Genomic DNA, 16,408 nt, shown 5'->3' with positions numbered 1-16,408 from the left:
ATATCAATATCTCAAAGGCAGGTGTCAGAGGATGGTGCCAGACCCTTTTTGGCGGTGCCCAGCAGAAGGACAAGAAGCAGTGGCCATAAACTAAAACACAAGAAGTTCCACCTCAACGTGAGGAAGAACTCCTTTCCATTGAGGGTGGCAGAGCACTGGAACAGGCTGCCCAGGGAGGTCATTGAGTCTCCCTTTCTGGAGACATTCCAAAGCCACCTGGACGAGTTCCAGTGTCACCTGCTCCAGGTGACCCTGCCCTGGCAGGGGGACTGCACCAGATGACCTCCAGAGGGCCCTTCCAACCCTAACGATTCTGTGATTCTGTTACCTTCATTAACCCATACCCTTGCTAAAAGACCGTTCTGAATTTCACTGGGGAAATCCGAGAACGCGGAATTTTCTTGGCGTCCTCGGTGTTTCTCTACCGGAGCAGCCCACGGGGAGGCGAGAAGCGCTCGTGTAGTAGCAGATCCTGGTAGGAGCGAGGAGCCGGGGAATGAGGGGAACTGGGTGGGTACTGCGGCCGGCTGCCCCGGCTGTCCCTGCACCCGGCGGCCGGGAGGCGGCGGTGCAGCCCGGCAGCACGGGCGGGCCGGCCTCCGCCCCAGCGCCGCTCAGCCCAGGAGGCGGGCGCGGGCTGCAGCCGCTCCCCGCCCGGCCGCGGCTCCTGCGCAGGCGGGCCCACTCGCGGGCTTCCGGGGCCGGCCGGGCCCGGCCGGTCAGCCCAGCCCATTCCGCTTCCTCCGGACGCCGGAGGAAGGTAAGCGCGGCTGGGGGTTGTGAGTGTCAGACTCCTCCTTTCCGCGCCAAGCAGCTGAGCTCCGCGGGGCCGGGTTTCTCCGGCGTCACGGCGGGGGGAAGGCTGGAGTCGGGGCGTGGCTCTCGGCAGCCGGCCCGGGGCAGGCGGGGTTTGCGGGGCGTGTGCCGCCTCAGCGCCACGGGGCCGTTTCCCCTCAGTGCAGGAAGCGCGTTGATGTGCTGGAGGGTGTGGAGTGTAAGTCCTGTTAGGAGCGGCTGAGGAAGCTGCGCGTCTTTAGCCTGGGGAAAAGGAGGCTCAGGCTTATTGCCCTCTACAACCACCTGTAAGGAGGTTGTAGCCAGATGGGGATTGGTCTGTTCTCCCAGACGACTAATAACAGGACAAGAGAACCTGGCCTCAAGCTGTGCCGGACGAGGTTCAGGTTGAACATCAGGAAGAATTTCTTCACAAAAAGGGGTGATTAGACATTGGAATGGACTGCCAGGGAGGTGGTGGAGTGGACGTGACACTTAGTGCTATTATCTAGTTGACAAGGTGGTGTTTGGTCAAAGCTTGGATTCGATGATCTCAGAGGTCTTTTCCAACCTAACTGGTTCTGTGATACTGTGAAAGCAATCCTCTGTGCTGGCCGGGCGAGGACTGCCCTGGGTGAGGGCACTGAGCAGCTGCTGCATTCCCCAGCGCCGTGCTGTCAGGTGGTGGTAAAGAGTTTTTCATTGACGACCTAGTGCAGCTACTCTGTAGACTCTCCTTTGAAATAAGAGCCTGAGTTTAAAACAAAGAGCCAGTTTAGATAGGTGTGAAACATGTTGAGTCTTGCCACCTTTCGTTTTCCTCACAATGGTCCTTGAAGCGCCTCTCTGAAATCCTTGATGAGTTGTCTCGGTGATGAGTGCCCTGGGCATAACTGCCCACTGCATGTACTAGTTAATACATGCAATTTTGGCTCCCTCTTTCTTCCCCAAAGTAGCCCTAGAAATTATGGGGTCACCATTCCTATTCAGAAGGAGACTTTTTATTGAAAACAGAGTATAGGAAGTTGACAAGTCTCACATTTGAAAAACTTAGCTATCATCTTGCATACTGCTTCTTTATCATCCCATTAGAGGTATTGAATCCATGAGATTTTTCAGGAGCCTGATATTAGCATTTTCTTCCATAAATGAATAAATGATCCAGAATAGTTCTTGTAGGAGATGAGTAAGTTCTTTGAATATTTGATCCTTGCAAACCACATTGATTTAATCTTGTATTATATAGGTATTTCACTTAAACTAGTATAATATAATTGGGGAATTCTTCCCAGAATATATAGTTAATTGTTACACTAAGAATTACACGTCAGGTTGAGAAAATACCAATGAGTATTACAGAAAATTGCAAGAAAGTTAAATTTCTTCAGTAAGCTAATGGAAATAAAGTTAATTTCTGGGATGACACTTGTCTTTGCAAGACACAGGGCCTCAAAATACTGGAACACTTTTGCATTCCTCAGATAGGAGACAGCATGTCTGCTAGGTATGAATATTAATAATTCAGTTACATAATATTTTTATGACATGACCTCTGTCTCTTTGTTTCATTCTTGCCAGTATAGCTTTTAGCTTTCATCCCATGAAAGATGGGATGATGGGAGATGTACCATGAGGCTGCTTAAAGGGCTAAATATTTGGGGGGTTCATGATGTTGAAGCAGTAGCATAGCTGAATAACTTATAATTCAGGAGAAACGTGTACTTAGGGCAATATAGGAGTCCAATGGCAAACTGCAAATCTTCATAAACTTAATTTATACCATTCTTTTTCCCTTGTTTTATTATTATCCTCCTGTGACTCAGCTGTTTTATCATCATGAAAAAGACAAGCACTTTAAATCTGTTGCAGCAGTTAGAAACTGTTTCCAGTGATTATTTTTATGCAGCCGTCTGCCCAAGTAGGCTTTGTGAGTAGATAAGAACAAGAAAGCTGATAAGAATAAGAAAATTTGAGTGATTTTTGATTGATGCAAATCTCTTTAAAGTTTTATGCATCTTTCTCATATTCTATGTCCTTTTTTTGCATTAAGTGACAAGAGACTGATAAAAACTAAATTGCTCTCAGACTGAGGAAGACAGTGCAGAGCTGTGAGCTTCCCTCATATAATATGGGTTTTCAAACCTACGTTTTTTCAAAGACACAGTGATCACTGTCATTTCTGCAAGTGTCTGAGAATAAAGTGCAGACTGGTGCGAATGCAATGCTTTATTTAAGTTTTTTTTACCAAGGGGAGAGGAGGTTATGTTGCTTCTGTTCCATTTCTTAAAAAAGCTTCACTGTCTGAATATCTAATGTATGTGAAGCAGACGTTGCTTGAGCTTTATAGCTATGTAACTGACCCCAAAATAAGTGCAGGAAGTGGTTTATACAGTAATACTGTGAATGCCAAAAAACATTTAGGTCAATAAATTGTTGCATATCTTTTCTGTTTAACTCTGCCCTTCACAGTCACTTCAGCCTTGCTCAGTGCCACCATTCTCAGAAAGTACTTTTGGAAAAGCAGAAGGGCCCTCTATGTTAATAAAGTGCCAGACCATGCAGCAAAGTGCTAGGTAAAAATCCAATTTACATGTTTGAATTACTCTAGAAATAAATGAGTTTCCTTCTTGCTTTTCCCTAGCAGTGAAGTTCTCAGGCATGGAAGGTTGCAACTCTGAAACTCTTTGGAATCTATTTATTCTTTCTTGTTATTTTTTTAAAGGATGTTTGTAACTGAACTGTGGTTTTGGAATTACAGATATGGTTTGTGATAGGCTTGCCTGGTGGGTCCCATGGAATCCAGGCTTCAAATGATGGCAGTGAGGATAGAAGTAGTGCAGTAATGCTGGACAGCACTCTAAAGAGGCTATTTCTTGGACCTGCAGTACATTAAAAAATTAGGAAGGTTTTCTATTACTTGCTCATATTTATTTGCATTTCTTCATGATTGAGCATACTGCACTAGGTCATGATTCAGCATTTAATTGTAGTTACTGACTTACCTGCATAAGTTACACACAAGGCTGTGTTGCTGATTAGTGATACACTGTGCTGTAGACTGTGTATCAGGTGACTGAATGCTGTGTGCTGTAAAAAGTACACTCCTTTCAACCTGGTCATTTTTGTTTCTAGATGAACACTGGACTTACAAATATCAGTATGTTATCTTGACTTTTTACCTTTGTACCTAGCAGAAAGTAGCCAAGCATAAAGCGCATAGCTTCTGCTGAACAAGAGCAGTAGCAGAGTACAAGGAAAGAGACAATGTCTTCTGGAACAGTCCAACAGGAGAGTCAGATACCTCCAATAAAGCAACCTGGATGGGTAAGCTGGGTTTCCTCCCTTGTATTTCAATGCTATTGCTAATGAACAACTGGGATTTTGCCTCAGTTGCTCTTACTGAAGAGAGAAATAGGTGTCTGTTAGCTTAAGCGTGTACATGAAGAGGGGAAAGGACAGTGTGTTATTTTTCCTGGTTCACTGTGCTCAGAGGGCTAGGAGTTGTGAATCTTAAGTCTCTGATTTATGCCCTGAGTTACAAGCTGGCATAGCTGGCATGGTGTCAGAGTACAAGTCCAGTACAACCTGTCCCCAACAAGTTCCATATGCACATGTCTGTGTATTCAGAGGGGGAGAAGGGAACAGTATGGCACAAGGATCTGGTCTACAGCTGTACAGAAGATGAACATTCTCCTCTGATAGAGAAATTGAGGAATTCAAGTGTGGTACAGTTTTTTGCTAACCAGTCACTACCAGAGGGCAGCAGTATTGGGCTGATCTGCAAGGAAGGGGCACAAGTGACAGCAGGGTGGCAGGGGCTAAGGCCTCAGGTACAGGGAGCACAGTACCCAAAAAAGGAAGAGAGGAGATCCAATGATGTTAACCAGGGTCAGCCTACAGTCAGTTCAGTGATGCCAGGCAAGTCCATAGGAATAAGGCAAGTCTGATGCTAAGCCAGGTGATCAGGTTAGCACGGCAAGGTAAGACATACCTACAACACAGTTAAGGCAAGGGCCTGAGCTTATATACAGCTCCTGAGCTGAAAGGCAGAGTCCCTGGGCAAAGCTTCTTGCTGTTTTCTCTGAGCTTTGCTCTTTTCACAGCAGTCTAATTCAGTGTTACACAACTGTGCCATGTTAGAGCTGACTCTGAGCCCAAGCAGCTAAACCCCTGGCAGGATATGTATGGAGGCAGAAAGGTTGCAAAGCCTGTTGGTGTGCTTGGGGCTCTGACACTCATTTCCTTATCTTTCAGTCAGCCTGTTTGTATTTTACTGTATTTGCTATGACCTTGCTCTGAAACCAGTTTGAAGTGGTTCTCTGTGGTCTGGAGTGGAGTCAATTCTGTATTGTTCAGCCAAGCAGCACCACCATTAACCTCTGTGGGAGCAGTGCTTGAAGAAGGGCTGAGATATTAATTAGCTATAATGTGAAATGTGTGGCTATGGCCAATAAATGCATTTCATTATTATGGCTATAAAATCATGGATCAGTCAGGCATAAAATGAGATAGAATCCTGTAACAGATGAATGTGCTCTTTTTCCCAAGACATTGCTTGTTCTATGATGTCTGGTTTTTCTTTCAAGAATATGTGTGTTTGAAGATGTTGTGTTTTTATAGAAAAATGTTAACATTTCAGTTAATTTTAACTTAATGACAACTCCTTTCCCTTGGCTTTTCTTGATGAGCACAATGTCATGGTATGGAATTGGACTATCCCTTGGATCAGCTGGGGTCAGGTGTCCCAGCTGTGTCCCCTACCAAATTCTTCTGCACCCCCAGCCGATTTGCTGGTGGGGAAGCCTGAGAAACAGAAAAGGCCTTGACTCTGCGTAAGCTCTATTCAGCAGTAATTAAATATCCCTGTATTGTGAACACTGATTTGGTCACAAATCCAAAACCTAGCACCATACCAGTTACTATGCAGAAAATAAACTCTTGTCCAGTCAAAACCAGTACACCCATTTATTTCAGATGTCTGATAATGACACTACAAGTGCTAATGCTGAGTCTTTTCTTAGAGAAAGAAAAATAATCTTACGTCTACAGGTCAACACTCTGGATAGTAGACTGCAAGAGATAATACTGTCACTTTTTCCTCTCAATCACAGTGGGTGAAAAAAGAGCTACCTTAAAGAAGTCTATTGGTGGCCTAATTTGTATTAAGGTGAAGCCAGTATGGTTGAGTTCAGTTAATGCCATGGATATATTTAAATTGCTCAGAGAGGAAGTTCTACTAGTGGGGAGTCTGGCAGAGTTTATGTTGACCCTCTTCTGAATACTTGCAAAATCTGCTCTTACTGAACTTCAGTTGGCTTCTGTACAGAGCAGAACTTGATTTTTGAAACTGCCACTCTGCCTTTATTTCCTGTCATTTCTTTCTGGGAGAGATAATGTAGCTCATGAGAATAAAATTACTAACAGATATAAAGCAATATGCTTCTGAGGCAAGCAGCAGCTGAGTAATTGTAGGAAAGACCAACAAGATGGGTGGTTTAAACTTAAAACCTATGTAGTTCTTTCTGTTTCTATATTGGGGCATCAAGATTTTGTCACACCGCTAACAACAGAATAGGGAATTTCACTTGGAGGTTTTTGTATTTTAATTTTTTTAAAAATAATTTATCTTCTTTAATTGATTTATTTTTTTTCTTCCTGTGAGATTAAATTCAGCAAACTAATCCAGGTTTATGCTTTCAGCCAATGTTGTTTTGTCCCATCTCCCAAATTCAAGATAGAGAGATTGCAAGGATCCATAAAGAATGCAAACAGGAAAGTTTCTGGTACAGAGGTGGGTGATCCAAAGTCATTCTTACCACACTCACCACACAGAATGACTTCTTGATGTATGTATGCAAAACTGTCTGCAAAATGCTTTTTTGTTGGAACACTGTTGTGGGTTAACTATGTCATGTTAAATTAAGCATTGTATTCTTAAAGGTTTGATTGAATTGTTTGCGTAATCGTTGTAGGTAAAGGTGGTTGAATTGAGGTCTTGTTTAATGTGAACTTTAGCAATTGTAGAGTTGGTTCTATTCTTGAAGTCCATTATTACAACCACCTTAGAAATGTTTTACTTCATTACATACTTAGTGCCTTTGAATGGAAGGCAGGCATGGCTACATGTCTTTGATTTCTGAAATTCTTTGTGTGTTAGGACATGTAAAAGATTAGTACTCAGTGTTTTAGTGCCTTTTAAGTCCACCCTCTCAGTTTGTGTCTAAATTACGTATTTCCTGAATGGAGAAGATTGAAAAGGGTTTCAGCATTTCATCGGAGCTGCTGTCATTACAAGTGTTGCAGTAGTTAGAGGAGATACTCAGATTGTGGAAACTATTATGTAATAAATATATATGTATATAGCATTAGCTCCAGATGTTACAGCATGGCTGATGTCTAATGTGTGAGGACATCCTTGCTTTGAAGAGAATGTAATCTGAATGAGCAGGTATAATAGGTGATTTAAGACAGTAGGCAAAGTTAATGTTTAGAAGTAGTATGTTTAACATTAGAAACATAAAACATTTAATATATAAGAGTATTTACCAAATAAGTAGTGAATTTTGGCTGACACCAGCTACTCTCCTTTTCATTTGCACAGGTCTTCCTTTATCTCTTGGAAGCATGCTTGTCACCCAGGGGCTAATCTCAAAAGGTAAAGATAAAAAAATACATTATTAAAGTGCTGGTTTTTAATACCAATATTCCTCTCACTCATTACTGTCATTGTTATGGTGATTTGATTATTATGTGTGCATTGCCACAGTCATTCTTTTGAAAGAACATGAACTGAAAAGAGAATTTGCAAATCCAAAGACTGGTGGCTGGATTCTGTCTCCATGATCACATGTATTTGAGTAGAGCCTTCACTGGGGCAGCCTGTGGGGCAGAGCATTGTACAACCCGAGCGGGGGTGTTAGAATTGGGTACTGTAGCTCTAACTGTTGGTTTATTTGAAAAATGCTGGCAATGCTTTTACAGTGACCATGTATCAATATGACTACAGCTTTGGTGCAAAGGGACAAGGAGTACTGCCAAAGTGAGGAGACAGAGAGCTTTCTGTAGAGATGGCTTACGATCTGCAGGCTAACACAAAAGAAAATTGTATTCTGTTTATGTGGTGGATGAGCCTGGTTCTACACATGGCACCTTCAGTTTCCCTGCTGGGGGCCTTGACTGTGTATAAGGTTGAGGTTAGTGTTTTGGGGAAAGAGTGAGGGGCATCCACCCTGAAGTCTGCTAAGCTATACCACAAGAGGCTGATGTGGGTTCCCTATTCCATCCTTGACCTAAGAGCTTGTAGGGAGACAGCGAGGGAAGAAGTAAGAGCAGGTGTGTCAGAGAAGGAATACACATTCAATAAACGATGAGCAGCGATAGGAAGGGCACTGGGGCTGTCTCCATAGCTAACATGCCAGCCTCTGGCACCAGATACTCTTCTCAGTTTCTGTTCATTGTACTTGGATGTTTCTGACCAGCTGTGAAGTAACAAATGCCCTTATTAAATAATCATTACTGTGTGTCAACAATTGGAGGGGAGTGATTAGAAACAAACAACACTTTTGTTCCTCCCTCGGCTGAGAGACACAATATAAAATTGCATAGATCACAGTGGGCAAAGGCCCTTGTGCTTAGCATAGGCTGAATGCTTCTCTGTCTAAACACTCTTCTGATGGCTGCACACAGTACCCTGCCTCTAGAAGAAGCTGGAGCTTCTATGCCTCATTATTACTATCTGAATGCATGTAACAGTGCAACCAGTGTTCGCTTCCCTTCCCTTTGCCACGGTAGTCTTGCTGTGTGGAGCCCTCCTCCACAGCATGGCACTCCTCTGCCAGACACATAGCTCTCAGAGGAATACTGGTTTCACCTCCTGAGCTTAACTGGGGGAATGTGGATTTTGGTGGAAAAGCTAAAGACAGTTTTTTGCTTTTCTTGTTTAGCACACTGTGTTCCCCTCTTAAAGGCCCAAATGTGTGATCTTTCCAGAGGAGGAGGCTAGATACCAGTGGTACAGTTTTAATCAATAGCCACAGAAAGCTGCCAAAGAGCAGTTTCGTCCTACTTACACAGCACAAGGAGCTGGACCCTGTGTAAGAGATTTAATTTTGCTGTTTTATATTCAGGGTTGGTTTGTGCTGAAACATAAGCCACCATCACTTCTGCAGTGCTGCAGGTGTCACCAGTGGCAGACATGCTGCTTTCATGTTGGTTTACATTCTGAACTCCTGCCTGAGCTGAATCCTGCAAAGTCCAGGTTCTCTTCCTCTTACGACTCTAGGACTACCCCAAAACACATGCACTAAGAACTAGTGGAATGCAAAGTGCCCTGATGTACTGAAATCTGAGTTAGTGGACTTCATACCATCCTCACCTTAAGAAATGCAAAAGCCTGTAGGAAAATTGGTGCCCTGGTTTTGAGTGCTGATGAGTTCTTCAAGTGAATAAGCTTTCTGATCATTTCCTTTTTTGTAGGCATTTTCTCAGCAAGCGCAAGATTTGGTCCATACCCCAAGATGGCAAGTAAGTTGCACCCAATTCTAAAAGGAAAGGAAAGGTTCTTTACAGGCAGTATGCAGACCTTAGATGCATCTCTCTGAATTTCTTTCCAAAATCTTATTCTTTTGGAATTTATATGTTACCCCAGCAGATTAGGAAATCAGGTTTCTGATGTGTTTAAAAATAAATGTATGAAACATGATTCTTCTCATGTAAATATTTTCAGTAGCAGCTTATGTTTATGTAATGCAATCTCTCAAATTGGTATAAACTCCAGCCTCCACTTTGTTTTATAAATTATGTCAGCCTCATTGATCAGCTGTGCTTGGCAGATTGCACAACTTATGGTATCAAGAAGTCATGATACTATAATATATAAAATGGTATGGTCCTTTTCATGTTTTCATTTGACTGATCTCAACTGTCTAATTCAAAACCATGGATTGATAAAGAAAGCAAATGGAAGCACAGAAACTGTACTGTACAGTGAGGTGGCTCATAAATGACAAGAAATTAAATTGATTCCTTCTTCAGTAGAAATTCAGCAGGAAATCAAGGATATTGAAGTAGTCTTTTATTCTGACTCCAATGAAAGCCACAGTGCAACAGTATGGCAAATTGATGTTCTGGCTTCTTAGAAGGCCAGAGAAGTTGGTGTTAAAAGTGTGATCATTAGAAGTAAACCATGGTGTGCAATCAAAGGCAAGACCAATTAGTGCTGACATTGTGTAGTAAATTTTATTTTCTCTAATCTGTTCCTCTAAATATTACATCCTTTTCCTGTATGCAGGAATATTATATCCTTTTTCTGTATGCATTGTTTTGGACCAGTTGCTCTCTCTCATGATAGGTAACCAGTTTTCAGTAGTTATTTAATTCACCCTGTAATCCCTGTGTAACTTCACGTGTTTGTGACGTGTTCTGAGAAGATGTGATACACAATTTGTTGTATGATTAAAATGGAGCCAATAGCACACTCCTGATTTAAGCTCTTGTATTAACAATGTTTTGTTATCTGTCTCTATAGTTGCTGGTGTCTTAGGCTTTGCCATTGGAAAGATGTCATACATGGGAGAATGCCAAAAAAAGTTTCAGAAAATTGGTATTGCACCATTTGGTCCACAACAAAAAAGGTCTGTGCTTATTTGAATTATTAAGCCTAGATCAAAATAGTCTAAAACACACTAAAAATTATATGCAGCAGAACTATGAACTTAAGTTCTGTGATCAGATCCTGAGGTGCTAGTCATAGGCTATATATTGCAGTATTAGAAACTACTACACATTCTTCAGAAAATGCAAATTAAACTCACTGTAATACCTGTTACTAGGATATCCATGATTTCAATGAAAATTTTGTACTTTTAGGTGTGATGTGACAACAGTTACTAGTTCTATTTTCATCTAGTGTCATACTGCTAAGATTGTCTGTTATCACTTCGACCCTTTGAGTCTTCCTTTGGAACATACATCAGGCCAAATATGCTACAGATTTTTTATAATGTTCTCATATTTTAACAAAAATTTAAATCTCAATCCATATTCCAACTTTCCCCTCCTCTGTGGCTTTGCCCAACCTCATACTGTCACGCCAAGCCATGAAGAGCACGAACTGAGAGGGTGTTTTTTCCACCTTGCACCTCTAACCATAGAATAGATCTCAGTGGTCGATCTGTCGCCTGGCAACTCCACATTTCAGTCACTGTTTTCTCAACTTCACATAAAGTACTCCTTCACATCCAATCAGACTCTGACTTCTTTCCCAGCTCCTCCTTCAAATGCCTGTTATACTCTCTGTTCTCGATATGGCTTCTGGTACAAACCTTTCACTCACAAAATTTCCAAAAATTCTACACAAAAAATCGTTCTCCTTTGTCTTTCCACATTTTTCCCCCAGACCAACATGCCTACAAAAATGCCTGACTGATAATGGGAAGCTTCTTCATTGTTCATCTATTTCTCTACTTGTATTCTTCCCCCACATAAAAAGCTATATACTTGGTATTACACAAAATGTTATACACCTTACTCCTAGCTCAGTTTGCTCATAGGCAGAATGGCAAGGACCATCTTTTGCCGTTATATTTTGAAAATCCTGTTATATTTTGGCAATTGCTAGAAGGAGTACTTAATATTAATTAATGGGGGTTTATTGGCTGAGACATTTAGATGTCATATTTTGCAGTTTATATCCCATATTACAAGAATTGGGGAATATAGGCAAGAGATAACTTCTTCAAGAACTTTTGCCATCATGCTATACGGTTGTATTAGAAGAAATCCAGCAAAATTCTTCAATGTTTTATTTGCTTTCAATATTGTAGGCAGTGTCATCATGCTTGCAAAGAATGTAAAGCAAAATTGGGATCAAATGAGAGCGAAGATTCAATTCCTTCAGCATCTTAGTCCCAGGTAGTCAACCTTGTTAATTTTTTTTAAAATCTCATGTTATTTTCCATGTTGAATGGTATTCTTCTTTTGAACAATATAGTGAAAATCACAGATTTTAATAATGGATCAAAATCCAAGCATTACTCAAGGAAATACTCCGTATCTGTAATTTCTGATTAATTTTGTTCTTATTTTTACATTGCATACGTTTTATGCTAATTTTAAATCCCCCATCTCTGAGGAGTTTTTTTCTTTAGCTGTAGCAGAGTATTGCTGATTGACCTGAGTGGAATTAATTTGGATCAACTGCTTGTATTAAAACAAATGCAACTCCTTTCAATTTCCAGCTTGTTTTACTTAAGAATCAAATAATTATGGATTATGTTGGTATTTAAAAATGTACTGAAATACTGACAACTAAAAGGAGACACAGCTAGGTGTGGGATTTTTGCATTCAGTACTACAGTTTGACTAGAGCCTTAGTGCAGTAGCAGAATAGTGATGCTCGAGCAGCCTGCTGTGGTGGGGCAGGGGACATGACTCATGTGGTGTTTTCACCCCAGAAAGGGGCAAGTTCCCTTTATGAAAAAGGAGGGTTTACAGGGTGGAAGGTAGGGGAGTGTTTAAAAGGACTTGCACTCTATGAAAAACAGGCCAGCAGCTGGGTTTTTTAAGAATGCTTTCACACTTTTTGCTTGTGGTAAGCTGGCCTACATTTCTCACAGGCAGGAGAATGTGTGAAAGTGTTGCAAATAGCTTGGCTGCCTGCAAGAGAGGAGAGCACAGGGCCTGTGTGAAATCCTGCCATGTGAGTTTATATAGCTAAGAACAGAAGCCTGATGCAGAAATTGTTGGATTAAGTCTGGCATATATTATGTAGGAATTTAGACAAGGATATTGATAATAGTCCCTTTCTTACTCTTAAGTGTGTGCTCACAGAGGAATAAAGAGGAATATCCTATCAGAACCTGTTTACTTGCCCAGAAGAGAGATTTTGATGGACTTTTATTATGCAACAATGCATTGTGGCAGTGAGGATTGAAAAGAGTTTTCAGAGTTCTGAAAGAAGCCATTAGAATAAAGTCCTGATTTTGATCAACTTTGGTTCAGCATCTTATATCAAGTGCTGCAAGTGCTCAGCCACTAGCAGAAAATGCACTTTGGCTTAGGCTCACCTAATAGGGTTGTGCCAAAAGAGCAGTGCTTCCCTTGTGCCAGCTATAGAGATCATGAAGTGACTTGGCCCTCCAGATCAGCTCTCTGTGCTAGTTTGGTATGAGGAAAGGGGTAAAAAAACCCCCAAAACTTTCTGAAAGGTTTCTTGCTAGTGCCAGCATGAGGGAGGGAGTTAGCAAGACTTAATGCTGATAATTCAGGTAAGCCTGAATGAATAACATTCTAAATCCATTAGCAGTTATGAGTTTAATTAACCTCTTGCAATACTGTGCCGATTAACTGCTTTGGAAGATTTTCTTTTAAATAAATGCTTATGGAGGCTCACTTATTTCAAATAAGAACCCCAAAGCATATTTAATTGAGGATGGTCACTTACTAGCAATTACCTGTGTAGAGAAATTAAATATTTATGGTGGGATTTACCTCTGCTGTTTGTCAGAGCTGCAGCTTTCTGAACCTTCAATACAAACACATTCTGTTTTTCAGCCTTCCTCTGTGAGTTGACAGTATTTTTTCTGGTGTGCCAGTACCAGTTAGCTTTTAAATAAATTCCAAATTGTCTCAAATACAAAGGAGCCTCACAGCTTTTTGAGGGGAAGAACACAGGATGCCAGAGGCCCCTCTCTTTGTTTTCTTCCTGTAATGGGTCCTGGAATTTCTGCTGTGGAACCTGTTCCCTGTTCCAGCTCACATGTTCATCAAAGACATTTTAACAGCAGCTTAGGTCTTCTTGTTTGGTTTTTAGAAGATCTTGAAAGCTTAGTCAAAAACTTAGTTTGAAAACAAATGTAAGATAAGTGTATTTCTTTCAAGTTTTAATTGCTGTAACGAAAAAGCCATTATATTTGGGCCAGTGTGGTATTTTGAATTTGCCAGAAATCAATTTTGATGGACAGGTTTTAGAAACTTAGGAAAAGAAGTACTGTAAGCATTGTGTTGTTTTGTGTACTGTTAAACCTCTTCTCTGTTTTGATAAAAGTTCTTAATTTAGCATGCTATGCTCTAAAAATGTGCAGACCCCCTGCTGAGCACATCTTGCTACTATCCATGCTAAGCATATGGTGCAAGCTCTGGCAGTGCTTAGGAAGACCACCCAGATAAAATTGTATTCATGTTTATGAGTCCAAAGGTAATGTCTTTTATCGTCAGGGACTCTGGAATGTTCTCAGAGAAATCACCAAGAAGCTCCATGTTTCACACTGAAAGCAAGGTGCCACTCATAAGTAACAGGTCCTTTTATTCTATTTACAGATGTGGTGAACATGATAAAAACCTTATGGACCAGCTTCTTTCAAGGCACTTTTCTGTAGATGAGAAATAATAATTTAGTGATTCTATCTCTTGGATTTGGTATAAATTGACTTATTTGAAATAGTTCTGTGTTGTTATATAGTTCGGTTTGCACTAAATACCAGTTTTTTGTAATGCGCCTTTTGAAATACACTCCTCTCTTTTCAGCACGTGTTGGTTTATTTTCCTCTCTTCTGTGCAATTCAGTTCTTAGTGCTGAAAAATTGCATTTGTCTATTGTATTTAGATGCTGGCAATACTTTGTGTAGCAGGCAGAGTGGTTTATGATGGAATGTTTGTCTATGTCAAATGGAAAGAGTGTGAAGATGTTTAAGTGGTTTGCACAGTGAAGCAGCTGTTCAGTCTCTGAGCTGACCCCTTGGTTATGGAGTACTTTTAAGAGTACCAAATCCAGGGAATTGTCACGCTCCAGTTACTATGCTGAATGAACTTCCCATAAGCCAGTTTTACACAAAGGTCCACTTTGCCAGGGATACCAAAAGTGGGTGCCACATTCATGAACAAGAACACACAATATTTTGGAACAGTTTGTGGTCTGCACAAAATCTGAGGCCACCAGATGTTGAAAAAAACAACCAAACCTAGATGGCACATGCTCTCTACAAACAGCAGGACACGCAGTCTTCCATGAAACATCTCAGGAAATCAAAAGCAGACACTTCCCCTAAACACAGTGATGGCTTTCACATGGGAAGAAATGCACAGCTACTGGGAAGTTTGGGCTTCAGTGTCAGCTAATGAAGGCTATCTTCTGTGGGGTTCTTCTGTTTGCTTTTATCCTGTGCCTATGGTTAGTGCCCCTCTTTTGAACAAGCTTCTGTGGGCATCTTTACTTGGACACAAAAAGATTCTGCAAGCAAAATATATAGTATGGAAAAGTGTAATGTAATTATTAATTAGTTAGTAAACACAAAAGACATTCTGGATTTGACAAAGTGATTAACATTGAGTACTGAACTTCCTTGACTCAACAGCACTTGGACAGCCTTTCCTATCCAAGCAGCCACCAGGCAGAAGGGGAATGGTTGGACTGACTAGACTCCCTGTCCTTTTCTTTCCTACAAGATTTTATACTTTTCTACTTGGTGTTTAGCCTCTTGAATTCTTGAGCTGCTAAGAACCCCTGTCTAAACAGGGGCTTCAATTTTACACTTGCTACTTTTCTGCAGTATTTTTCCACAGCTCTTTCAGTTGGAGTCAGTGATACACAGCGGTGCTGTGTCACAGCTGATGCTGGGTACAGGCGGGAGACCCTGGGAAAGCCTTCCACAGGGGCTCCACGGCGAGGGGCTTACACAACCACAGAGAAGGCGACCTCCTTTGTGAAAATAATGTAATTGTCATGGGTGTACTGTGATAGCCACCAAAACTTGAATGGTGACATGTCTGAGCTACTTCCCCTTCATCTGTCATCTGCTGTCAAGATAACAGCAAGAAGCTGCACCAAGGTTAGTCATGCCTGGAAGGGAGGGAAGCCATCACATCCAGGTGGTGCCAAGGAGAGTGATGCACGTGACAGAGGACCTTTCATGTCAGACTCTCAGAGGCTGTTCTTGTGGTCAGTGTTACCTCTTGATCAGTGTTACCTCTTGATTACAACTTAGCTACTGAACTTTGCTTTAAATGTAATTTTGGTTATTTTTTGCTTTCAGTTATTTTTCTGTAATAAATATTCTGATGTATAAAATTTCTTGTCTCCTTTTTTCCTAGCTTTGTTTCCATACTTTGCAAAAAGCTGATTAGCTAATTGTGTGGATCTAAGTTCATGAGCTACTGTGATACAGGTATGGAAAAAAGGCAGTTTGTGAATCTTAAGATGTATTAGCACTAAATTTATGCATATCAAAGGAAAAATGAGCACAGCTAATGGGAAGACTGTTCTTTGAAGGTCTTTTTACTACAAAACAGCTGCTTTTAATTATGTCCAGTTTAATGAGCTAATCTTTGTTGACCATTGCTATTGTGCATTTCATACAAGCAGGTTAAAGAACTTATTTTTAATTGAAGCAGAAGTTGAATGCATTGAATTTAGGGGTGACCAATGGAAAAAAATAGGGAAAGATTTGAGGTAATCAGTTGCTTCTTTAATAAGAGGGGAAGAGATCTCCAGGAGGAAAAACAGTTGACCTTGCAAAGGTAAACTAAACTTTTCTTAGTGTTTTCTTACACTAATAGGCTGTACATTTCCTTTTGGCAGAAGATGTTACAAAAAGGCTAAAAAAGCCAATGAACTTACACAGCTTCCTGTGAATCATTT

At 41.1% G+C, this 16,408-nt stretch overlaps 1 protein-coding gene across 4 annotated transcripts; it reads left to right on the top strand.

Moving 5' to 3' along the window:
- The first annotated feature begins 661 nt into the window (after positions 1–661).
- On the top strand, positions 662–15,838 carry OCIAD2 (OCIA domain containing 2). Of its 4 annotated transcripts, none has more exons than XM_048303383.1 (8): positions 662–760; positions 3,969–4,098; positions 6,475–6,565; positions 7,376–7,429; positions 9,250–9,297; positions 10,301–10,406; positions 11,598–11,685; positions 14,092–15,838. In XM_048303383.1, the coding sequence occupies exons 2-7, from the start codon at positions 4,039–4,041 to the stop codon at positions 11,677–11,679; spliced, it is 441 nt and encodes a 146-aa protein (XP_048159340.1). In that variant the 5' UTR covers positions 662–760; positions 3,969–4,038; the 3' UTR covers positions 11,680–11,685; positions 14,092–15,838. The 4 variants fall into 4 exon arrangements, with proteins under 4 accessions (XP_048159340.1, XP_048159341.1, XP_048159342.1 ...); XM_048303384.1 differs by having other exon boundaries at positions 669–760; positions 3,966–4,098; XM_048303385.1 differs by lacking the exon at positions 662–760 and adding an exon at positions 911–994.
- Positions 15,839–16,408: the final 570 nt, after the last annotated feature.

This window comes from Corvus hawaiiensis, chromosome 5 (genome assembly GCF_020740725.1).
Source record: "Corvus hawaiiensis isolate bCorHaw1 chromosome 5, bCorHaw1.pri.cur, whole genome shotgun sequence".
NCBI classification, from domain to species: domain Eukaryota; kingdom Metazoa; phylum Chordata; class Aves; order Passeriformes; family Corvidae; genus Corvus; species Corvus hawaiiensis.
The sequence above is the reverse complement of the archived record's forward strand: the minus strand, read 5'-3'. Positions and strand labels throughout refer to the sequence as shown.

Bases quoted from the DNA above. Each gene is read 5' to 3' on its own strand.
- OCIAD2 (XM_048303383.1), top strand. From the start codon at position 4,039: ATGTCTTCTGGAACAGTCCAACAGGAGAGTCAGATACCTCCAATAAAG. The intron at 4,099-6,474 runs GTAAGCTGGGTT...TTATGCTTTCAG, and splicing joins CAATAAAGCAACCTGGATGG to CCAATGTTGTTTTGTCCCAT. The intron at 6,566-7,375 runs GTGGGTGATCCA...TCATTTGCACAG, and splicing joins GGAAAGTTTCTGGTACAGAG to GTCTTCCTTTATCTCTTGGA.